This window comes from Leptonotus elevatus, chromosome 10, assembly GCF_054856555.1.
Source record: "Leptonotus elevatus isolate MCC_2025b chromosome 10, RoL_Lele_1.0, whole genome shotgun sequence".
NCBI classification, from domain to species: Eukaryota; Metazoa; Chordata; class Actinopteri; order Syngnathiformes; family Syngnathidae; genus Leptonotus; species Leptonotus elevatus.
This window is the reverse complement of record NC_141248.1, coordinates 5,873,503-5,889,104: the sequence shown is the minus strand read 5'-3', so window position 1 is coordinate 5,889,104 and position 15,602 is coordinate 5,873,503. Positions and strand designations below refer to the sequence as shown.

Here is a 15,602-nt window from a genome sequence, read left to right as displayed (position 1 = left end):
GCGACGGACTGTCTTTGAGGGCTCGTCTAGCTCGTTTGTCTTATTTGTATTGTGCTTTTAATAGTGTATAAACGGACCGAATGTGTTTGGCCTGTAAAAAGTAGCAGCTCCTTGTGGAAATGTGGCAAGGCTGAAGCGCTAAAACTGCCCTGTTTCCAGTTTGCATTGTGGTAAGGTTATTCCTATATCTTGATAATAATGGATGTCGACCGTAAGCCGAAATAGCTCAGTTGGGAGAGCGTTAGACTGAAGATCTAAAGGTCCCTGGTTCGATCCCGGGTTTCGGCAATTGGATGAGTCTTTTTGTTATAATAAAATTTGATAAAAAAAATAAAATCCAACACAATATGATACAACAAACAGGCAAATAATACACATCAGATTTCTACCAAATAATCTGCCTGCGCCAAAGATATATATATATATATATATATATATATATATATATATATATATATATATATATATATATTCACACAATAGTGTCAAGTAAATATTTAAAATGACTGCGTCAGGTAGGTATGTTGAAGGACACATAGCATTAGAATGTGTTTATTTTTGCACAATACAATAAATTCTTTCGTGTATTGGTGTTTCTGAAATAAGTGGTACTTTAAACCTAATCTTCACACAAAAATAAAAAAGAGACAGAAAACTAACAACCGAAAACATAATTTCCTTAGCTCCAGGATTGTTTTTTTCTCCCGAGGTAGGAGGCGATAATTTATAAATATATTTTAGAATATCAAATAAAATGCATGGCGGGCTACACAGAATTTTTACTGGGCTATAGCGCCCCTAGCCCCCGGAATAGGAAATGATCCATTACTAAAAGGGACATTTTTTCTTGTCCCACCCCCTAATGACCAAATCGAACATGATAAACAGTTAAAATGTTTGTTTGTTTGTCTTTAGGGGGTGGGGTTTTTAAATTTCATTGCTGTTTCTTGTAACTATGGGAACATTTGTTTGAATAAGCATAATATTTCTTTCTTCTTTTTTTTGAGAGCTCAGTATTGTTCATTCTGTAATTTTACCGATTTGACATGTCATCATCATTGCTCTCTCTCTTTTTTTTAATAATACATTTTTATTTTGTATGTGGGTGAGTATGTGCATGTGTGTGTATGCATGTGTGCGTGCGTGTGTGTATTTATTAGTTCACCTAAAACCTATTAAAAATCCCATACCGTTCACCTAAACCGAATACTTCCAGCTAGAGTCGTGAGGTTGTCAGGAGACCCGAGGAAGGATCAAAGAAAAGAAAGGAAAGTGAAATCCAGCACGGACCAGACATTACCTACTACCCACCGGATTAGCAACCAGAGTCTTTCACCAACCCCAGAAACATCTAAATTCCAACAAATTAGGGAGACCTCAAGAGACCAAAGGAGAGACTGAGGAAAGGAAGGAAGGAAGAACAGATGGGTAAAGACATTTTATCAGTATATGAAAGTAACTTATATATTTTTGAGAGGTTTTTTTTTGTTGTCGGAGAAAGCTTGGTAATATCTTTAGCTAAAACAGGCGGTTGGAGCGTACCCCGAAGTGTTGGAATTTGTTTCTTTATCATACTTTCAAAATTTCCATTTTTCATTTTGTATTTTTGGAGCAAGGATGTATATGATATAAACATATTATCTGAGAAGAGATGGTGGAGATGTGTAATTCCTTTCTGCTCCCACACACCTAAATAAAACGATTGGTTGTTAAATTGAAAGTAGTAGTAAGTTGGAATACTTCCCCTAACAAAATAAGCATAATATTTCAAATAATAATCATTATTCACTGTAATGAAAATTGTACCATTGGTCTGTAAGATGAGCTAATCAAGCATTTGATAGTTTATTACCTATTATTGATGAAAATGTAGCAAAATATCAGAAAAGTGAAGGTTTATTTTTCAAGAATTTTGAAGGCCAAATGTCCTCCAATTCTGGAATGACCCATTATTGTTTTCATTATTTTATTACCACTTCAGTTGTCTTTCCACATCTGGATATAGTTACTGATGGTGACATCAGAATTTATATCCAGCTGTTTGTAGCTGGTATTGATACATTTCTATCAACAAACTTTTAGAATTCTTACGTGTGTGTGTGACATTTTTTAATGATCTATATATCCCAATTATAGCAATTTTCCATAAAATTTTATGAAATTAATGGCTATTATATTTTTTCAATTTGCTCATAAAAGTCAATTTTGCATAGAGCACATAATAACATTTATTTAAAAAAAAAAAAAGATAAATAAAATGATACAAATAATCTTTCCACATCTGGATATAGTTACTGATGGTGACATCAGAATTTATATCCAGCTGTTTGTAGCTGGTATTGATACATTTCTATCAACAAACTTTTTAGAATTCTTACGTGTGTGTGCGCGCGCGCGCGTGTCCCCGTCCTGGTTGGCCCAGCTGAGCAAGGCGTAGCCAGCGTGTTACGTCAGCGACCCGACGGAGCTTGTTTTGGAGGAATTGGACAGACAGCTCGTAGCAAGCGAACGAGGCTTACGGCTAGGCTAGCACATTAGCTTGACGGACAGGAAACGCCAACGTCAACGACAACAAGACACCATTGTAGCAAATCTCCAAGTGAGATATTCGCTGCCTCTGACAGCGCTCACTTCGATTCGGAGAGTTCATCTCGACGGACAGATATAATTTATTAGCACAGTGACGAGGCTTCAAAGGGATACTTTTGCGACGACAGACATTTAAAAGGAACTGTTAGCCTCTTTTTTTGCTAATCTGCGCGTTAGCTAACGCTAGGAACCGAGTCTGAGGAAAAGTCCACTTTTGATATTTTTGACCACAGGATCGTCTCACAGGTATGGTTTATGATATTTGCACACATTGGCTCCGCGAATATGAACGACGATCCTTTGGGGAATCGTGTTACATTTCCCATCTCCCGTTGTTAAGATGAACGCTAGCCGAATCTCTTTAGCTGGTGGCAAATCGCAAAAATGCGGCTAAAACAACACGCTCTCGCTCGTTATCAGCCCCCCCAAAAAACTTTGTTTTCGTGATTCAACCTTTCGAGAGGTTAGAAATGTTGGTTTCTGGTTTACGTTGCCACCTTCGAGTGCCTTCACGGCATTGAAATGATGACTGTGCATTCTGTGTAATCGATTACCTGTATTCATTGTGCTTCTCGTTAAACGTTTTTTTTTTTTTTTACACCAATGATGGTTATAAACCCCCTTTTTTCCGAGCTAACTGCTGCTTGCCAAGTCATGATTCCGTTAGCCGTGTGTTGACCAACCATGTGATCAGTCGCTGACGATGTGTCATGGGGTGTAGATTAGGAGCGCCGCTGCCCTAGCATTTTGGCACCAGCATTGTGGTCTCTCTTCCTGCATTATTATTTTGTTATGATTGAAACAAGCAAAAGCATACATTCGCCTCCTGACAGTTTGTTGAAGAAGACTCATCACAACTCTAACCGTAATCCAGTCAAATCACAGAGTTTGGACTTTGGTCGGTCCTGCTGGATGTACTGTGGTGTTTAATTGGTACATTCAGCACACACAGCTGAAGTGAGGAATGCTTCGTGATTATACCACAACTTACAGCAAGTTTTATTATTAGTACTGATTATACTGGTGTAGTGATTCTATATGTAAATGACCACAGTTGTCTCACTTTAAATGTAAATGCTGCCATTGCCTCCCTTCCGCCTCATTTAAATACAATAGTAAGATAATCACTTCATGTACAACAAAAATAGATGAAATCATCGGTGTTTTCTCTCATAGGGTAAGAACATATAATGATTAACACTTAGTTCCATTCTTTATTCTGTCTTGTGACCGGGGTTTGTTTTTGGTATTCTTATAACAACATTGAACCTACAAAGTCCGTATTGTTACGCTGGCGACTTCCCATTGGTTGTAATTAATTTGTAAACCATCTTATAGTTAAAAAAATAATAATATTTTCCTCGTAAACCTTACATAGCGTCCATGTCCTGTAATTCTAACATACTTAACTGACGTACAAGTGCTAAAATTAGTGATCTGTTGTCAAACACTTCCAAAACAAAACTCACTTTCTCTTTGGTAACATGTGCTGTAGGCGTCGACAACACAAAAGTAAAGAGAGATTGCACAAGGGGTGCCAACATTTAACATTCTTAAGACTCAATATTTGCGTAATGTCAATTTCTGCAACAACAACAATACATAGTAGTGTGCGTAAATTGTACATTGTTGCTATTTTTGTCATTGCGTTGTTGCACATTTCCGTCAATAAGCATGTTGTACTTATCTAGAACAATTCTCTGTTTGGAGCGTTGTGTCCACTTTGTGGGAGCTCCCCCCCTTAATGTTCTCTCATGTCATTCCAGCTGAGGCACAATGACTTCAAGGAAGAAAGTCCTCCTCAAAGTCATCATCCTCGGAGACTCTGGGTGAGTGGTCCTCGTCCATAAACCTCGAGTGGTTTGCACTGCACCTGTCGAGGATGCGTTACGGCAAAGAGCACCACTTGTTCTGCTCTCACCACTCCACTCCACAAGCACACAAATGAAGGTTTTCTGTCCCTAACCTTCATCTCTTGCCCTGTGCTTGGTTACTGTCTAGAGTTGGCAAGACCTCACTGATGAACCAATATGTGAATAAGAAGTTCAGTAACCAGTACAAGGCCACGATAGGTGCAGACTTCTTGACGAAAGAAGTCATGGTGGATGACAGACTTGTCACAATGCAGGTATGAAACGTATAGCGTACGCGCCAATTCAAGAGAGATACTGTGCTGTTTGTCCCATTCACTAACATTTGAAAGTGCATTGGGGATTGTCGCCCCAATATGATCGCTTAGATCCTGCTGTACATTTCATTCTTCCTCTTACGATAATGATTATGATGATGATGATAATAATAATAACAATACAAAGTAGGGATGTTTAATATCATTTTTTTTTTTTTTAGATCTATACAGATAGATAGATACTCACAGAAACCGATAACAAGTGCCGAGACAATTAGTATTTATGATACATAAAATTTGTATTAAAAAAAACAATATTTTTTTTGATGATCTATATATCCCAATTATTGGCAATTTTCCTTAAAATTGCATGAAATTAATGGCTATTATATTTTTTCAATTTGCTCATTAAAGTCAATTTTGCATAGAGCACATAATAAAATGAATTAAAAAAAAATCTATTCAATTCAATAGTCATTCAAGTAATTGAGTAAAATTTATCATGTTGAGAATTCCTCAAGCTGTTTAGTGTGTGATTTTTAATTATATCTTGCTTTGAAATCATGTTTTTAATTTGGAAGGCTGCTCTGTGTTTCCGTTTTTGTGGGGACTCGCAAATCAAGTTGTTTCACTTCCTTTTGTTTTGTTTCAGATTTGGGACACAGCAGGTCAGGAGAGGTTTCAGTCTTTAGGAGTGGCGTTCTACCGCGGAGCAGACTGCTGCGTTCTGGTGTTTGACGTGACGGCCCCCAACACCTTCAAGACCCTCGACAGCTGGAGGGACGAGTTCCTAATCCAGGCCAGCCCCCGAGACCCAGAGAACTTCCCCTTTGTTGTGCTCGGCAACAAGATCGATTTAGAGAACAGACAGGTGTCCTGGCAGACTTCCTCTTTTCTTCCTTTCTTAGTTTTACTACTGGGCCCTAAAATATTCCACGTGCTCCCGTGTACATTCAGGTCACAACCAAGCGGGCACAGGCTTGGTGTCAGAGCAAGAACAACATCCCTTATTTTGAAACCAGCGCCAAGGAGGCCATCAATGTGGAGCAGGCCTTCCAGACGATTGCACGCAACGCTCTCAAACAGGTAAGGCATTGGCAGTGGCACGGCAGCTCTCGGCGCAGATTTGCAACTCTCATGCCCGTCTTTTCAACCAGGAGACCGAAGTGGAGTTGTACAACGAGTTTCCAGAGCCAATTAAGCTGGACAGGAACGAGCGAGCCAAGCCTTCGGCGGAGACCTGCAGCTGCTGAGGACCGCGGAGATCTGCGTCACGGCCCTCATCACCCCGTCATGCCTTGTCTAAATATCCTCCCTTCCCATGACCCACTGTGTTGACCCACCCCTTCACCCCATGTCCAGCGTACAAGAAGCTCACAAGAGTACCATGTGATCAACATGCTGCAGTTGGATTTTTTTTTCTGTAGCTGTGGTGGTTGTTGTCTTACATTCACAGAGCGCCACAACTGCATGAATAGAGGAAACACTGCTCCCCTCCTTTTAGTCATTTGTGTTGTGGCTTTGTGTCACGCTCCACCTCGCACAACCTTAAAACAATAAATACACGTTAGGGACTGAGATTCAAGTTTGGATGATCAGAATATGACAATTGCAGTAATATGTTGCCTAATGATGTTGTGCTAATTAATACACGATGATGAAAATTAAGACAAATTACAAGTCGCACCACTCTCAAAGTCATTCAAAAATAATCCTGAAAGCTACCGTACACGAAACGGGCTCACAGATTAGCGCTGTTCCCTTTTTGACTTTCTCTTGTACAGTAATGACTTGTTGGTGCAACATCAAACAAATCAAGACAGCATGTCACGCCTACTTGACAGTCCTGGAGAAGAAGTATAACTATGGTTTGTAACTCAGTACACTTAACCAATGTGTTTATTTTTATTGACAACTTGTTTCAAAGACTTTGTACAATTGCAATCATTTTGTGGGGGAGACAAACATGTAAGTCTCATATCTTACTGCCAGTTGCTTTAAGTGCTTGACATTTCTTTTAACCAATCAGATCTGTCTGTTTGAATCATGGTAAAATGGAAATGCATTATGGATTAGAGAATAGCTACCAGGCTGTAACTTTGAAACGAGAAAGTGAGATGGTGGAAGTAGTGGCATTCATCATTGTATTATAAATATGATAAATGCATAGCAATGTTTCAAAATGTATTTGCCTTTCAAGTAATAAGGGTAATAAAAACCTCAAATTCAGCAACCTGTTTATTTCTGAGAGTATATATATTAACTATATGGCCCATGTTATAACTGAATAGAAGAATGTCACAACAAGAGCTGAAACAAACAAAATCCAGTAATTCTCCTTTACTGGGTTTTCGTTTTTTTGTTGGCTCCCTGCAGCCACTGCTGAAGTGCCCCTGTAGACTTGCTGGGAGTGTCTTTCTTGTCTCGGTCCTCCTCCGACTCCTTCCTCTTTGAAGAGCCGCTCGCCAGCCAGCTCATCATCATCTTGCTGCTGGCTGTCGGCTTGGGCTCCTGTGGGGAATACATGGCCACGTTTGTCAGATGACTTGAAAGGTAACCATTTTGATCACATAAAGACATAAGTTGTATACTTCTAATTTTTCTCTGCATGTTTATTGTTTTTTTTATGTATTCACATGGCCAAAATAGCACAATAAATCGTGTACCTTTTTCTGGTTGAGGTCCACAGGCTGAAGGCACTCGGGAGAGTTGTTGCGAGAATTATTGACAAACGACGAGACGGGGTGATAGGTCAATATGTCTTCTGATTGGAGCAGTTTTAAAGCATCCACCGATTTCACTTCCCCGAAATCAAGCCATCTTCTCACTTCCTCCTCGCCGGCTAAGATGGCTGGCATCCTGAAACGGGCAACACCCTCAGCTCGGAAGCAAAGTTTGAAAGGCGTATCTCCTATCCTCACCTGTCATGGATGCTGTGGAGATTGGGGGACGCGTCCACAGTAATGACACTGTAGGTGTAGAGGGGCTCTCCACCAGTTGGAGGTGTCCAGCAATCAAATAGTCCTGCCATGGTCAACAACCTCCAGCCTGTCCATTCATCTGATGCTTCTTCTGCCTGTTAACACCACCCAGCAAATGTTAATTGTGAACCACTATTTATCACGGGGGAAACGTTCCAGACCCTAACTCACAATAGGTCCAAATCAGAGACAACATAAAACACGAACTTTTAACAAAGTGGGGAGACATTGGCTTACCTCTGCTGACTCATTGATAGGATCCTGTTTCTCCTCACAGGACTTGTGAGTCTGAGGGAAGTAGATGAAAAATGGCTGCTTTTCTTTTTCCTGCCTCCTCCACTCATAGAAGCCATCAGAGAGGATGACACAGCGCTGTCCTTTCAGCAGAGGCTCCTTGGTGATAAAGAAAAGGAGACATATTATGGAAACTTGATTTTTGAATTGCTTGTATACAAATAGTTGGTCTCTGAAGTTCCTGCCCACACATAACATGTGAAATTAAACAACCAAGTAAATTATTAATAAAATAAATGTGTTAAAATTGTCTGCCACAAAGTACCTTGTAAGTCTTTTTCTGCAGGATGTTCTCACTGCGACAGTTGCTGGTGCTGTATTGCATCTTGCTCGGGTCGTTCTCTTTAAACCAGGACGGGACCAGGCCCCAACGCATGGCAGCTAAAACACACTCATCCTCAGGTGCATTCTACACGCGCACGCACACACACACATTTCCATTTTCTTATTTTTTCAGGTTCTTTTTGGTGACATACTGTATGTCTTGTGGATAAAACAATAAAAAGGTTTTGTTTGTTTGTTTTAGTCGCGTATATCTACACTTTTTGTGAGTTGTGTGCTAAATAAAGTTATGAAAACACTGGTTAATCATACTAAGAGTTTCCCAAGCGTACTTTTGATCCAGTTCTCGATCAGTTTACCTTGTCAAAGTGCCTGTGGGACAGCAACACGGGGCTCATGGACTGGGGACTCTTGTTGTAGGAGGGTCGATATTTGTCCGCATCTCCGTCCCTCCAGCCAGGCTGTCTCCGCTGCCCGCGCCGGTTTCTGTACGAGCTTGCTCGGCTCACCTCGTCCGGAGCCAAAGTGCACGCAGTCCTTCCGCACATTTTACCGGCGAACCGCGGTGTTCCAATGAGGCAAATTAAGGAGACACGCACTTAACTGTAAGCTAGCACGTTGTAATGATAAATTAGCATGTAATGTTAGCTTAAGTATTAGCTTAACTGTTCCGTCAATTCCTCGTTAGAAAATGTGAAGCTTACCAGTTTTCCTGTTTTATTTGGCCTACGTAACGATGTCGTGAGTAAAACAGTGTGTTCGTGTTTGTTATGAAAAGTGTGTGTGTTTTGATGGAGTGAATGAGGAGGAGATATGCCCGGACAGCCCTTGCCCGCCACTGTACGATGACGTCACGGACTCGCCGAGACGATATTGATTCAACATGGCGGCATAGGGGTTTCCATTGACTAGTAAATTACTTTCAAATATCAAACTTGCCCTTTCACATTATTACGTTGGTTGTTTAAAGCGAGAGCTTTGATTTTGCTGTATGGTTTTTAATTTATAGGCCCTACTACTTAATTGTTTTGATCTTTGCTGAAGAAATGCATTGAAAATTGCAATACAACTGTTTTTCTGTAACTCTCAAATCTCTCTCGCTACTCTCAACTCAAATATTATAGTAGCATTGTCCATCAGTTAAGCAGTTCAGATAATGAATGGATGGATGAATGTTTATCAGTAGCCTATTTGTTGGTTATATGAAATCGTTTTGAAATATTTCTGTGTGAAGCTATTGCGAAAAATTAAAAACATGAACGCAGCTGATAATAAAAAGATTATTGTCCGATAGTTTTGAGCAAATCCATTTTTAATTCACTTTGAACAACATGTATGAGGCTCTTAGACCACGTTTGTGTTTACTTTGGACTGAAACATCAGAGACTGGACCTCCTAAACTCTAAATTGGAATTTCCAGCAGTCTACAATGCAGCGTTACCCTTTTGTAACACAGTCCCTTAATATTAAATAATAATAAATAAATACAATTAAAAACTACATTGTATATCACATAATACCTAATTGAATATTAAAAATAAAATTAAATACATGAAATGCCATACAATAAATGTGTTCAGTGCAGGTTGCATAGAGGCGCCCTTGGTTGTTGTCATGGGAACCGTAAACCGAGTTGGGGCAGAGTGTGCGTTCCTCCGGGGAAACTCAACAACAAAGTCAGCACATCTTGGAGTTTAGCAGGTAGGAACAAAATAGACTACTGTAGTTAAATAGGGTTTTTTCACAAATTCGATCATGTGATATAAAATTGTTTTTACTTGTTATATCTATTTTGGCTGTGCACTGAAAAAATGGGGATGGATATTTACTTGGAAAAATCTAGTAAAGTTTGTCCACATCAGAAATTCTAGTTAAACTCCGTGTAAAATGCACTTAGAATTTCTGAGTGCAACAACCTTTAAGTTTTTCAAGTAAATATCAATCACTCCCCATTTTTTCGGTGTACTGTAATTTAAGAATACGTTTTATAGGTATTATTCATCATTAGATTTGTTTTTAATCTAAATGGCAGAATATAAATATTGGGAAATGTGGTTGGATGGTTTGCAGTTTGCAGTTGTGTGACAATTGTTTACTCACACCATGTCAAGGTGCAAATCTAACCGTGTAGCCAGGCAGTCTGCAATTTGACCCTCACATTGACAAAGTAAACCTGTTGTTGCCATCAGAGTTTTAATCAATGTATCACATTATGCGCCCTATTGAACACACCTTTTCACTGTAAGGTTAATGCACAAATACCTTCTGGACAGTATGTGCACATACATATAAATTATTTATGTTTTTGTTTCCCAGAGTGATAATGATGTATGTTTGAATCATGAAACAGGGAAATAAACGCATGCCGAAATTTTCCCAATAGAATAGCGGTTTTGTCTTAAGAAAAGTGTTTGCCTGTGCTAGTGTTGAATAAATGTTTGCCTCATTATTATTAATCAGACAAACTATGTGACTTATTACAAACAAAAATGCCTAAATTCCCATTGTTTGCCAAAGCCACAGCTCCAAATAGCTTCTTCTTTTTGAATTTCCTTTACAATTATATTAAAAGTACATACACTGTAATGTTTTGACTCTAAACTTGACCCTCAGATGGTTAGAGTCAGCTTATAGATCACAAGTGCTGAATTAATCATGAGGATGCACTCGAGACACAAATGTTTGGAGGCCATCTATTAAAGTTTCATGAAATTACTTTTTTTTGGCTTACCTTTAGTTACATTCACAGTAGTTTTTTCTTCAAGGCAAATGTGTAAAAGAGTGCTCTTGGATTTACAGGAGGGACAATCTGTGGGTCTGTTTAAGGACCACAAACTAGCAGCAATGGTCCAGCAATGCCAAAGTCATGTTGAAATCAAAACCCTGCAAAATAGTAAGTTCTCACAATACGTTTGTACAGATAGCCCCCTCAGCATCCATTATTTTCTTTCTTTTGTGGTGTGAGACAGCTTCACCTCAATGCCGGAACAGTGTCCACCTGCCTGCTCTCAACCCAGAGAGACTAAAGACCGCCAAAGCCATGGTGGAAAAAACTGTCAAGGTAGGTCAACAATACATTTAGATTATGAAAGAAATTGGGCTTTGTATTATTTTGGAAATATTCATTTTTTAATCACACCTCTATTTTTTTTTTACTTGTACTTCTTACTTTTAGTTACATAAAGTCTTCACCGTTCAGGGTCCGTACCCGGTTATTAGGGCCTCACTGAGGGCCAGAGGCTGGGTGGAAAAGCGGATGTGTCGCCCTGGCCTCCATATGTACGCACGGCCTGTTAAAGCGGACCGCTGTAATGATGCTGCTGACAGCGATGGTGAAGAAGGTCAGCTGATGGAGGATGTGATGTTAAAATGGCACATTTGGTCTCTTTTATTGATGTACTATTGATCCTCCCTCTCAGATTATGTCAAGCAAGAACAAGATCCGGATGGACTTCACAGTCTTATGGTAAGGACACAAAGAAACAAAACACGAGAACATCTGGTATTTTTTTGAGTTAAATGTCGCTTTTTTCATTCCTCAGTCTCGCCTGGTGCGGAATGAAATGGTTTATTTCTACTGGACAAATAAAAGAGAATCCATCAACACCAGCATCTTGCAGAAAGAACAGATGATCAATCATTTTGCCAAAGCAGGCAGCTTCACCACCAAGGTACAATCGTCTTATGTTGAGTTGACTCAATAGATTATTCAATTTAAAAAAACAATGTGTTCCAGGTGGGCTTGTGTGTGAACCTGAGGAGTCTGCACTGGTTTGACTCAGCAGACCCGGACACCTTCTTTCCTCGCTGTTACAGACTTGCAGCACGGGATGAAAAGCATGTTTTTATTGGTGAGACATTATAAATGACTTTCTGGTCAAATAATTTGAAAAAAGTACAACTTTTTGATGACTGCAAACTGTATTTCCCTCCTGAAGAGGACTACAGGAGGACAGCTTGCATCAGTCTTTTGAAGTATGTTGTGGAGGGAGCAGATCATGTTCAGGAAGAGAAGAAAAACAAGCACATTCAAAGTATAATCATTTTATCATACGATGTAGATCACTAGGGTTCCACTTGATTGCGTTCCTCCATTTTTAGAACCACCCGATCCTGTGATTGTTTTCAAAATGATCAACGCAGCTCTCAAAGTGTGCCAGGATTTTCTTGAGAGTTTGGATCACGCTGACATTGACACAAGCTTGGAGACAAATCCATCCCTGACGACAGAGGAGTGGGGGGAATTTATTGACAACTACTGCTTGCTTGTTCAGTAAGTCCTGCAGTGTGTCAGTGTGTGTGTTTGCATACACAATCGAGGTTTTGTTTGCTCTTCCACTCAGTGACGGAGCCCAAATTGAGATTAGTAATCACTTGGTAACCTGCTGTAAGGCCATGCTACAGAGGCTGGCCGAGGTCAGTCCACAACTGGACACGGACGGCATACACAACATATGGATCATCAAGCCAGGTGCTAAGTCCAGAGGCAGAGGTGAGAGCTCTGACCCTGTCATACGTGCACTATTTCAAAATATGACTCCATCTCTTGTGTCTTCTAGGCATTAAATGTGCCAAGCGTTTAGATCAGATCCTCAGCCTGGTGGACAGCGATCCAGCTGTGATCAAGGAAAGCAAGTGGGTGGTGCAGAAGTACTTGGAACGGCCCTTCTTGGTGGAGGGCACCAAGTTTGATGTGCGCCAGTGGTTTCTGGTCACAGACTGGAACCCTCTCACCGTGTGGTTTTATAAGAAGTGTTACTTGCGCTTCTGTACCCAACCTTACTCATTGGACACAATGGACAAGTATGTTTGAAACATTTTATCTCTCTTAATTGACTGTTCACTAACGCCACACCCCGAAATACAGATTGGCCAGTCAAAGAAAAACTGAATTCAATTTTACGATTTAAGACTCTTTTTTAAGATTTTAATAGTTTTGCTCTTTTAAAAAGTCAGTAAATTAAAATACTGTAGCTATAGTAATGTGTTATCCAGAGACATTGAAGGGAAGTGATTTTGTTCTGTTTCTAAAAATCAAGCTAGCCTGCATAGTTGGTTGAATCCCTTAAAAAAATAAAAATAATGATAATCAAGAAAATAATTTTGCCTCTCCTGAAGTAAGTAGTGTAACAGCATGTTATGTAGCTAGTGAGAGGTGTAGTAATCCATGGCACTAGCAAACTTAGCCAACTAAGCTAATGAGGCTAGTTAGCTAGCTATGTAGTAAATAGAAAGATATCGAGCTTCACAGGAACTATTGCTGGTGACTTTTTTGTTCGTCTCGATCATCAAGCCGAAGACTAGCACCGCACTTTGAGAATCATTATTGTATCATATTTCCAGGGAGTGCAGGCAGTGGATACCGATGTTGCTTGCAATAGCTTGTCTGACTTAGCAACAGTAACTAAGTGAAGTGGGTATTAGCGAAGCGAAGTTCATTTTTGTATTTGAATTGCTGCCACCATCATTTCCATCTTTAAGGGATCCTTGACAGCAGTAAAAAGTTAATATTGTGTCCAGAATTGATTTGATAACTTCATTATTTTTCATGTACAATTAATACATTTAAAAACACATTTTTCCACTTGCTGTCGACTGAAGATGACATCACCTGTGTTGAAGAAATAGGTAATAACCAATCACGGCTCACCTGTTTTCTGGGTTTGGTCAGCAAACTGAGCCATGATTGGTCGTTACATATTTCCTCAGTACATGTGATGTCATCTTCAGTCAACAGCAAGTGGCAAGATTATTTTAAAAAAGTATTAACTGTTCATGAAAAATAATGAATTTATCACATTAATTATAGATACTATATTATCTTCTTACTGTTGAAAATGGATCAATGAGTGAAGTATCCCCAGTTTAAGCTGTTACGTTATGGGACTTAATTATGAAGTTAGTGCATTAATTTGTGATTTGATTATAACTAAACATATATATAACTAAACGGTTCACTTAAATCTAGTATTATAAATATAGTAACGTATGGATCGGCAATTTCCCAACTTTATTTATGCCCTTCTTACAGCTCTGTGCACTTGTGCAATAATTCCATCCAGAAGCATCTGAGGCCTTCTCATCAACGCCATCCGTGCATCCCAGAAGACAACATGTGGTCAGACGACCAGTTCATGACCTTTCTGTCTGGTCGGGGCTACAAGGCTCAGTGGGAAAATGCGGTTGTGCCCGGGATGAAGAAGGCTGTTATCCATGCATTGCAGACAGCACAAGATCTTGTGGATTCACGAAAAAACACATTTGAGCTTTATGGGGCTGACTTCATGTTAGGTATGAGCATGAGCAACATACATTACAGTCATAATTATGCATGCCCTTATATGCACTTCCAGGTACTGTTTATGGTAATTTTCTGAAGTAATAACTACTTATTAGAATTGAAATGACTAATAATAAATAATCAGATACAGTACTTGTTTCTCCAGGCCGTGACTTACATCCATGGCTGATTGAAATCAATGCCAGTCCAACCATGGCCCCCTCTACACCCGTCACAGCCCGTCTTTGTGCAGCTGTGCAGGAGGACACGCTGCGCGTCGTCCTAGACCGCAGAGTAGACAGATCAGCAGACACGGGAGACTTTGAGCTTATATATCAACAGGTAGGCACGTTTACAATCAAATCATTTGACTGCATTACTTAATTTGTCTCTTTTGTTTTCTAGGCAACCGTAGATATACCACAGTATGTAGGAGTCAATTTATTTATCGAGGGCTTCCGGCTGAAAGGCACCTGTCTGCTTCCTCCTCTGAGGCCTTTGAACCGCTCAGCCCCAAAGTATCATGGCACCAGAAAGGAGATGGCGACCGAAAAAAACAAGCCTCTGCCAAAAGTGGTCAAGAGTGCCAATGCTCCCATTAAAAACATCTCAAAGAAAATTCTTCCTCTTCCTACTCCTCAGCCACCAATTCCCATCCCTATTGAAACATTCACCCTACACCCGCCAAAGACGGCACACAGGTCCATCCACCTACCTCTTGATGCTTGCTCACGTTCTGTCTTTTTGTGGCGAAGAGGCTTGTAGAGAAGACATCCTCAAGGAATGTCGAATGCCATAGAAGAAGAAAAAAACAAGAAGCTCTTAGAGGTTGTCATTCTAAAACAATGCATAAAGGCACTAGTTTGGTTGATGGTAAGGATTATGCCATCAATATTTTGTAAAATGTACACTAAAATATTATATATTTGTTGCTGTGTTGCAGAGTTATTGACCAAAAACCTTTACACACACTTCAAAGATGCTTTATCTCAATAAAGTTAAGAATGGGATGGCTCGTTTTTTTTTTTTTTTTTAGTTCATTGCTGTT

At 39.7% G+C, this 15,602-nt stretch overlaps 3 protein-coding genes and 1 non-coding gene across 8 annotated transcripts; 3 read left to right on the top strand and 1 right to left on the bottom strand.

Annotated features, from left to right (window-relative positions):
* The first annotated feature begins 9 nt into the window (after positions 1-9).
* On the top strand, positions 10-6,946 carry rab7a (RAB7a, member RAS oncogene family). Of its 2 annotated transcripts, none has more exons than XM_086086101.1 (6): positions 10-170; positions 4,356-4,418; positions 4,591-4,717; positions 5,370-5,588; positions 5,675-5,803; positions 5,875-6,946. In XM_086086101.1, exons 2-6 carry the CDS (start codon positions 4,366-4,368, stop codon positions 5,968-5,970), a joined length of 624 nt encoding a protein of 207 aa, XP_085942227.1. In that variant the 5' UTR covers positions 10-170; positions 4,356-4,365; the 3' UTR covers positions 5,971-6,946. The 2 variants fall into 2 exon arrangements, with proteins under 2 accessions (XP_085942227.1, XP_085942226.1); XM_086086100.1 differs by lacking the exon at positions 10-170 and adding an exon at positions 2,464-2,835.
* Positions 216-288, top strand: trnaf-gaa (transfer RNA phenylalanine (anticodon GAA)). Its single transcript has one exon. It is a non-coding gene; the product is annotated as a tRNA-Phe (tRNA).
* hmces (5-hydroxymethylcytosine binding, ES cell specific) lies at positions 6,609-9,138 on the bottom strand. 2 transcript variants are annotated; one of them, XM_086086099.1, is made up of 7 exons: positions 8,979-9,138; positions 8,634-8,811; positions 8,258-8,401; positions 7,936-8,091; positions 7,639-7,793; positions 7,384-7,576; positions 6,609-7,228 (listed from the first exon to the last, which is right to left on the bottom strand). In XM_086086099.1, exons 2-7 carry the CDS (start codon positions 8,670-8,672, stop codon positions 7,058-7,060), a joined length of 858 nt encoding a protein of 285 aa, XP_085942225.1. In that variant the 5' UTR covers positions 8,673-8,811; positions 8,979-9,138; the 3' UTR covers positions 6,609-7,057. The 2 variants fall into 2 exon arrangements, with proteins under 2 accessions (XP_085942225.1, XP_085942223.1); XM_086086097.1 differs by having other exon boundaries at positions 8,634-8,884; positions 8,979-9,132.
* Positions 8,643-15,485, top strand: LOC147166851 (tubulin monoglycylase TTLL3-like). Of its 3 annotated transcripts, none has more exons than XM_086086095.1 (15): positions 8,643-8,879; positions 9,855-9,975; positions 11,074-11,167; positions 11,244-11,335; positions 11,474-11,615; positions 11,694-11,740; positions 11,817-11,945; positions 12,011-12,125; positions 12,213-12,308; positions 12,376-12,547; positions 12,618-12,766; positions 12,834-13,077; positions 14,306-14,565; positions 14,721-14,896; positions 14,960-15,485. In XM_086086095.1, exons 3-15 carry the CDS (start codon positions 11,119-11,121, stop codon positions 15,317-15,319), a joined length of 2,031 nt encoding a protein of 676 aa, XP_085942221.1. In that variant the 5' UTR covers positions 8,643-8,879; positions 9,855-9,975; positions 11,074-11,118; the 3' UTR covers positions 15,320-15,485. The 3 variants fall into 3 exon arrangements, with proteins under 3 accessions (XP_085942221.1, XP_085942219.1, XP_085942220.1); XM_086086093.1 differs by having other exon boundaries at positions 11,450-11,615; XM_086086094.1 differs by having other exon boundaries at positions 11,240-11,335; positions 11,450-11,615.
* The last annotated feature ends 117 nt before the right edge of the window (positions 15,486-15,602 follow it).